Source organism: Lolium rigidum, chromosome 1 (assembly GCF_022539505.1).
Source record: "Lolium rigidum isolate FL_2022 chromosome 1, APGP_CSIRO_Lrig_0.1, whole genome shotgun sequence".
Lineage (NCBI taxonomy): Eukaryota > Viridiplantae > Streptophyta > Magnoliopsida > Poales > Poaceae > Lolium > Lolium rigidum.
Window position 1 is genome coordinate 130,376,168 of NC_061508.1, and position 8,320 is coordinate 130,384,487.

Below are 8,320 nucleotides of genomic sequence, written 5' to 3' on the forward strand. Positions count from 1 at the left end.
ACTGCCACATCAGCTAAGATATTACTATGGCTAGCCTAAAAGAGAAAATATCAGCAAAATATGTGGCGCTGAATAGCGCGACTCCAAAGTCCAAGCATAGCGCCAAGAACACCTTGCCACATGTAGCAGAAGAGTGGAGCCATGCTGGCTTTCGAGGCGCCATGTCATCCGCGAGGTCGGCTTTGCGTGTGTATATATATCACGCCCTGCACTTCTTCTCCTGGCAACAATTCCGCGCCACTACTGGCTCCCTCATTGCCTGCCACGACCGCAAAGCAGAACGCCGCCACACCTAGAACCGAACACCTCTCTCCGGCAACGTAGCAGCTAACATGGCCGCTTCTGTCGAGCCACGGCAGTTCGGCCGCCTCGAGCCGGTCTCCCCGCCGGTGCGCGGCGCCTCGAGCGGCATCCGCCGCCGCGCCGACTCCCCCGTGCGCGGGTGCGGCTTCCCCGCTCTGATATCGCCGCCCCGGAAGGCCCGCGTCTACGACGACGCGTCGGACGACGACGAGGAGGAGCAGGAGGACTGGCGGGAGCTGTACGGGTCGCAGCTGCAGTTCGAGGTGGAGCCGTCGGTGCGCGACTTGCGCGACGAGGGCACGGCGGACGCGTGGATCGAGCGCAACCCGTCGCTGATCCGCCTCACGGGGAAGCACCCGCTCAACTGCGAGCCGCCGCTAGCGCGGCTGATGCACCACGGCTTCATCACCCCGGCGCCGCTCCACTACGTGCGCAACCACGGCGCGGTGCCGCGCGGCGACTGGTCGACGTGGACCGTGGAGGTGACGGGCCTGGTGAAGCGGCCGGCGCGGTTCACCATGGACGAGCTGGCCAACGAGTTCCCGGCCCTGGAGGTGGCGGCCACGCTGGTGTGCGCGGGGAACCGGCGCAAGGAGCAGAACATGGTGCAGCAGACGGTGGGGTTCAACTGGGGCGCGGCGGGGGTGTCCACCTCCGTGTGGCGCGGCGTGCGGCTCCGCGACCTGCTGCGGCGGTGCGGCATGATGGGCGTCAAGGGGCAGGCCCTCAACGTGTGCTTCGAGGGCGCCGAGGACCTCCCCGGCGGCGGCGGCTCCAAGTACGGCACCAGCATCACCCGCGAGTGGGCGCTGGACCCGTCGCGGGACATCATGCTCGCCTACATGCAGAACGGCGAGCTGCTGCTGCCGGACCACGGCTTCCCCGTGCGCGCCATCATCCCCGGATGCATCGGCGGCCGCATGGTCAAGTGGGTGAAGCGCATCATCGTCACCGCCGCCGAGTCCGACAACTACTACCATTTCAAGGACAACCGCGTGCTGCCCTCCCACGTCGACGCCGAGCTCGCCAACGCAGAAGGTAACACATCCATCTCCACACGCCAAGATTGTCCTGCCCGTTTAAGTGGATTGATGTCTGACGAAATGCTTGGATTGTGCAGCGTGGTGGTACAAGCCGGAGCACATCATCAACGAGCTCAACACCAACTCGGTGATCACCACGCCGGGGCACGACGAGATCCTGCCCATCAACGCCTTCACCACGCAACGCGCCTACACCATGAAGGGATACGCCTACTCCGGTGAGTCCATGGCTTCCATCCACGCTGACGCTGTCGTACCTTGTTTAACTACACGCTTTCAGCTTGCTGTGCCATACACTAGCTAGCTAGTTGTGCTCTTTTGAAAAAACCAACGCTGAAACCGGAGCACACACGGATTTCTTATAAACGGATCGGGAATCTACTTTTGGGACAACGCATAAACGCAGTGCATAGTTTATGCTTATAGTAGCTAAGCCATCTACGAGTCTGTAAGTATTTCGTTTGTTCAGAACATGTATCTCCTGAACCTGATGATCTAAAAACACCCTCTTCCTAGTTCTACATCAAACAATAAAACCGCTAAATTCGTATTGTGATTTGTGTAAATGAGAACTGTGTATATGGGTGTGCAATTGCACATCCAGTTTACACATAAATTGCACATGAAATTATTTGACCGGGAATTAAGTTAGTTCTAGATTCACAAAGAACTACTTGTGTGCCTAGAAATATATCTATGCTACAGCAAGGAATTCTTTTGTGGACACTAGAAAATCTACAATTGGAGTTAAACAAAGGCCTTCTTACAGGATGACCAACCAAAAAGACCAAGCAAGTAGCAGCAACTCCTGATTATTGTACTCTTAATTAGTAGTAGTAGCGGAGTACTTCACCACCGTTGACAAAGATGAAATGCGTCATGTCATGTTAGGCTAGCTAGCTCCGAAACTGGGTGCAAGATACCATGTGTTCTTTAAGTAGTTTTTCCTGTGCGCTTTCCTGCCGAGGAAAGCATGGACAATCGGGTGGTTCTGGGGGCGTTAGCGCTTCGTGACATCCAGGAGCTGCTTGTTGATGGAGACATGGAGTAGCAGTACTGAAACGTTGCTCTTGGACCAGTCTAGCAGGTCGCTCCATGGCTGTATGCTTGTAGTAGCTGGTGAAAAATTCAACCCCGTTCATTATTGGTCGATGGAGCCTGAATTCCTGTGGCCAGCCGCAGCCACAAGGAAGATCTTTTCCCTGGCAAATAGTTCAACACTGTACTATTAGCAGTAAGTAGAGCAGCAGCATCAGAGTATTCTAATGCATGTAAGGTAGAAAGGGGGACATGCATGTTCCTTGGCTAATGGCACCAATAATCCAACGGATGCCATTGTCATCTACCTCGAGTCTCATTGGACAAACATGGAAACCAAAAGCGACTCAAATTGAAGAAAAACAAGCATGATGCGTCCTTGGGATTCTTACTCGCCAGCCAATCATGGACAAGTGGGCGCCGGGCGGCGGCCACTGGAATCCAGGAACATGGATACTGAATATTCTAGGGACGGAACTAGCGTGTCGCTTGCTAATACGGTCGCTTGCTAAATCGAATCTTGTTGGTTTTAGTGGATGGTAGATTAACCTAGCAAGTGGTAATTAAGCTAACAACTGCCGTGTTCTGCCTTTTTACTGCAGTAATTAATGGGCGGTAATTAAGCTAGTGAGGTCACGAGTTTGACGACTCTTGTTGTTGTGTTTTGGTATAGGTGGTGGCAAGAAGATCACAAGAGTGGAGGTGACGCTGGACGGCGGCGAGACATGGCTGGTGTGCACGCTGGACATCCCGGAGAAGCCCACCAAGTACGGCCGGTACTGGTGCTGGTGCTTCTGGTCCGTCGAGATCGAGGTCCTCGACCTCCTCGGCGCCAAGGAGGTCGCCGTGCGCGCCTGGGACCAGACGCACAACACCCAGCCCGAGAAGCTGATATGGAATCTCATGGTGCGTACCCCTGCTGCAGTAATTCGCAAATGCATACAGCCGAAGCATGTACAAATGTGATTGATCGTTCAGAATTCTGATGGGTTTTTCTGTGTGCTGGCAGGGGATGATGAACAACTGCTGGTTCAAGGTGAAGGTGAACGTGTGCCGGCCACACAAGGGGGAGATTGGTCTCGTCTTCGAGCACCCGACACAGCCAGGTAACCAGACGGGCGGCTGGATGGCAAGGCAGAAGCACCTGGAGACGGCCGAGGCCGCCGCGCCGGGGCTCAAGCGCAGCACCTCCACGCCCTTCCTGCAAGCCGCTCTCGACAAGCAGTTCACCATGTCCGAGGTGCGCAAGCACGGGTCGAAGGACTCGGCATGGATCGTCGTCCACGGCCACGTCTACGACTGCACCGCCTTCCTCAAGGACCACCCAGGCGGCGCCGACAGCATCCTCATCAACGCAGGCTCCGATTGCACGGAGGAGTTCGACGCCATCCACTCCGACAAGGCCAAGGCGCTCCTCGACACGTACCGCATCGGCGAGCTCATCACCACCGGCACCGGCTACAACTCTGACAACTCCGTCCATGGCGGTTCCAACCTCTCCCACCTCGCCCCCATCCGTGAGGCCACAAAGGCCCTGGCCGCACCCATCGCGTTGTCCAGCCCGCGCGAGAAGGTCCCATGCCGCCTCATCGACAAGAAGGAGCTCTCCCACGACGTCCGCCTCTTCCGCTTCGCGCTGCCCTCCTCCGACCAAGTGCTCGGACTGTCCGTCGGCAAGCACATCTTTGTGTGCGCGACCATCGAGGGGAAGCTATGCATGCGCGCCTACACGCCCACGAGCATGGTCGACGAGATCGGTCACTTCGAGCTCCTCATCAAGGTCTATTTCAAGGACGAGCACCCCAAGTTCCCCAACGGTGGCCTCATGACCCAGCACCTGGAGTCGCTTCAGATCGGCTCCTACATCGACGTCAAGGGCCCTCTCGGACACGTTGAGTACACCGGCCGTGGCAACTTCGTGATCAACGGCAAGCAGCGGCAGGCGCGCCGCTTGGCGATGATCTGCGGAGGGAGCGGGATCACGCCCATGTACCAGGTGATCCAGGCCGTGTTGCGCGACCAGCCAGAGGACGAGACAGAGATGCACCTTGTGTACGCCAACCGGACGGAGGATGACATACTGCTCCGTGACGAGCTGGACCGGTGGGCGGCGGAGTACCCCGACAGGCTCAAGGTGTGGTACGTCATCGACCAGGTGAAGCGGCCGGAGGATGGCTGGAAGTTCAGCGTCGGGTTCGTGACCGAGGACATTCTGCGGGCGCACGTGCCGGAGGGTGGTGATGACACGCTCGCACTCGCCTGCGGGCCGCCGCCCATGATCAAGTTCGCCATATCGCCCAACCTGGAGAAGATGAAGTACGACATGGCCAATTCTTTCATCTCATTCTAAGATACCGTTGTAGCATGCAGCTACCTACTTCGTCGACGCATCTGAGTGTATGTATATATGGACATGGTACGTGCTGTATTCGTTAGAGAACCACACATGATTGCACGGGGAACAATAAGGAGTATACGACATTAATAATAGGTTGGACACTAGTAGTATGTACTCTTCCTCTGCTAGAGTACGTCGGCCGTGTGTCTTGCTCTCAGGATGTCTGGATGTGTTCATGCAGCAGCTCCAAATGAGGGTATGATTATTCCTTCATGTATACTGGAGTAGTATGTAAATAATTAAGGTTATTGTTTGTTAGCCTTGAGAGGGGAATGCATTGGGAATTGTTTGAATAATTAGCATACACATCATGTTCATGGTCTGTCTATTTGTATATTATTATGCTCTCACATAAGTGTTTTTCTATGGTGGAAACTTTGCATACACTCAGTGGCAAGGATGAAAAAAATCAAGGTCCGACAAACTCTAAAGTACTATAAAAAAGATTGACGCAAAAATTCAAAATAGTCTCGATACATTAATATTTATATGTATGGTCTTAAATATAACCAGTTAGTACAATGGTAATAGCTCACAAAGTCACAATTCACAAATTCAACAATTTGTCCAATTAACCACACAATCAAGAAATTTACCTCTACCCTTTGCAGCAGCACGTTTGTTCCCCTTCATGTCCATTGTTACCAAGAAATCGCCACCAGGAAGTGGCCCAACCGCCCAATCATCGCCGCCTCGCCGGATGGAGACCTAGCCGCCGCCCGGGTGATGTTGAAGACCAGGGGTAGGGGCGAGAGAGGGGATTCGGGAGGAGAAGGAGGGTCACCCGGCACGCACGCACGCTTGGCTGGCGGCCGCTAGGGAAGAGGGCAAGCAGGGGCGGCGGCCGGCGGCCGGCGGCGTCTCCCGAGGTCTGAGGAGACAAGCCAGGAGGGGAACGGGCATGTGGCCTCTCCTCTGCGCCTGGCCCAGGTTGCAGTAGGCCCAGTCCAGCCTAAATAGCTCCTGCTCGGCCCATTTGCGTTTTTTTCTTTTGTTTATTTTTCTGCAGAAGGTGACATAAATTGCACAAGATTGTTTGAAAAGGTTGAGAATCAACTTATGGTTGGAAGGTTAGAAGGACAATGACACCTCTAGCCTATTAAAGTTAAAATTCTAGGTTTCATACTTTGGTGCTTCATAAAGGTAAAATGTTCTTTTAGTGGAAAGCGACATTTCTGTTGATAGCGAGATGCATGTGGTAACTTCGTTAATCTTAAGACCCGCTGAATTATCGGTTTCTTGGACCTAAGCTCTCGAAGGTGCTCATATAGGTAGGGTGTAAGTTTGTGTTTTTATAGAGGTGACTATATGTATGTATGTGTAAATGTCTATGATTGTATTATGTTTCGCGAAAAAGTTGTTTTCGGAGGGTTTTTTTTTACTACGAGAACTAAATTAAATAATAGGTGGGTACACTTTTCCATGTCTGTTACAGTGTCATTCCTACTGCACATCATTGAATACTTTCTTTAAACCACTAGGTAGAAAAGAAAAATTTTGTGTTGAAGTTTCTATAGTGAATGCAGGTGCAACAAACAAGGAGTCATCCAAGGATGAAAACTAGAAGCTTGTGGATGCACAAGTGACAAGGGATTAACTTATCAATGCCTACGTATTGTAGACTAGGGTTTTAGTCGGAAGTAGAGGGCAAGTAGATCTCGAAGGTTTCAGCCGAAAAGTGCTCGACGATTATGAAAACTAGGGTTGCGTGAAACAATGAATCGATCCTCTCTTTGTCCCTCGACTCCCCCTTATATAGGAGGCGGAGCCGGGGGATTCGTATTACACAAGTTACAGAGTCCGGGAGGGTTTCTAACTCATCCCGTAAGATTACAAGTATGTATTTTCTAATACAACTCTAGCTTTCCTTGATACTAACTTGGGCTTCTGAATCTTCATATTCATCGAGTTGTGGGCCTTCAGTAAACCCCGGGTACCATCTTCGGCAGGCCCATTTGGAGATGCCTATGTCAGTAGCCCCCGAGATTTTGCTTGAATCGAAGAATCAGGGAAAATCTCCAACTTTATAGTCATTCAATAACTCTATCGAATTTATCACATATCTTTGGATACGCAATTCTATATTGTACGGGGATAATGGTAGTTGGGGCTAGTTCATCTGACGGATCAGGTACTAGTTAACTGCTCTAGTGGCAATCCGCAAAAACCTACTTCAAGATCACGTCCCTGGACATGATCTCGGGATACTGGTGTTAACTTCGACAGGTGCCGCTTAAGGTCTTACCATCCGTCGAGTCACAGTCATATTTTATCGGGTACCTAACGCGTCCGTTAGGATTTTTCTTCGTATCTGTTGATACGGAAAAAAGTAGCAAACCGACGTCAGAGACGGTGCCACGCCGCTCAGAATGGATCTGGGGTCTTACCTTCGCAGAAATTTGCGGCATTCAGAGATTATTCGCAACTTTGGCGCTCTAAGAATATATTGTCGAGTGCTTTTTCGGCTGTTGGAATAGCACATTTTATTGAGTCAACGGATGACTTATCTTGCCTTCCCGATGGGAGTATATGTAGAGTTATTTGTATAACTCGAAATATGCTCACTTCTTCTTTTTTTTGTTATAATTTCATCGGGCACGCGAACAGCGTTCCCGATGGGAGTAGCCCCCGAGGCTACAGCCAAGGACTAGTGCTTGGTTGTAGGCTCAACACTTTAACGCCTTATGTCGCTATATTGTCATTCTTTCTCGAACTTTTCATACATATCGGGTGCGCGACCAGCGCTCCCGATGGGAGTAGCCCTTGATGTCTACGGGAGCTTCTATTCTTGTAGACAGTGTTGGGCCTCCAAGAGCAGAGGTTTGTAGAACAGCAGCAAGTTTCCCTTAAGTGGATCACCCAAGGTTTATCGAACTCAGGGAGGAAGAGGTCAAAGATATCCCTCTCATGCAACCCTGCAACCACAAAGCAAGAAGTCTCTTGTGTCCCCAACACATCGCTTGGCGCGTAGTTGACGTGGGAGTTAGAAATCTTTGTGGTGTAGCTTTTCTTCGGTTCCCGGCAACGGCGCCGGAAAATATGCTTGATGGCGTGTATTTCACACGTTCGTTGGGCAACCCCAAGAGGAAGGTATGATGCGCACAGCGAGCAAGTTTTCCCTCGAGAAAGAAACCAAGGTTTATCGAACCGGGAGGAGCCAAGAAGCACGTTGAAGGTTGATGGCGGCGGGATGTAGTGCGGCGCAACACCGGAGATTCCGGCGCCAACGTGGAACCTGCACAACACAACCAAAGTACTTTGCCCCAACGAAACAGGTGAGGTTGTCAATCTCACCGGCTTGTCTGTAACAAAGGATTAACCGTATTGTGTGGAAGATGATTGTTTGCGAGAGAAAATAGTAAAACAAGTATTGCGAGCAGATTTGTATTTCGGTATTAAAAGAATGGACCGGGGTCCACAGTTCACTAGAGGTGTCTCTCCCATAAGATAAAAGCATGTTGGGTGAACAAATTACGGTCGGGCAATTGACAAATAGAGAGGGCATAACAATGCACATACATGACATGATAAGTATAGT

The 8,320-nt window shown here is 51.8% G+C and overlaps 1 protein-coding gene across 1 annotated transcript; it reads left to right on the forward strand.

The window, feature by feature from the left end:
* Window positions 1-214: 214 nt before the first annotated feature.
* Window positions 215-5,040, forward strand: LOC124673418 (nitrate reductase [NADH]). The gene is made up of 4 exons (XM_047209532.1): window positions 215-1,341; window positions 1,424-1,564; window positions 3,058-3,290; window positions 3,394-5,040. The coding sequence occupies exons 1-4, from the start codon at window positions 333-335 to the stop codon at window positions 4,732-4,734; spliced, it is 2,724 nt and encodes a 907-aa protein (XP_047065488.1). The 5' UTR covers window positions 215-332; the 3' UTR covers window positions 4,735-5,040.
* The last annotated feature ends 3,280 nt before the right edge of the window (window positions 5,041-8,320 follow it).

What these genes read in the sequence shown, in the direction of transcription:
- LOC124673418 (XM_047209532.1), top strand. Translation starts at nt 333, where the DNA reads ATGGCCGCTTCTGTCGAGCCACGGCAGTTCGGCCGCCTCGAGCCGGTC. An exon ending in GAAGGGATACGCCTACTCCG is followed by an intron (nt 1,565 to 3,057) that starts GTGAGTCCATGG and finishes GTTTTGGTATAG; the next exon opens with GTGGTGGCAAGAAGATCACA. An exon ending in AGCTGATATGGAATCTCATG is followed by an intron (nt 3,291 to 3,393) that starts GTGCGTACCCCT and finishes GTGTGCTGGCAG; the next exon opens with GGGATGATGAACAACTGCTG.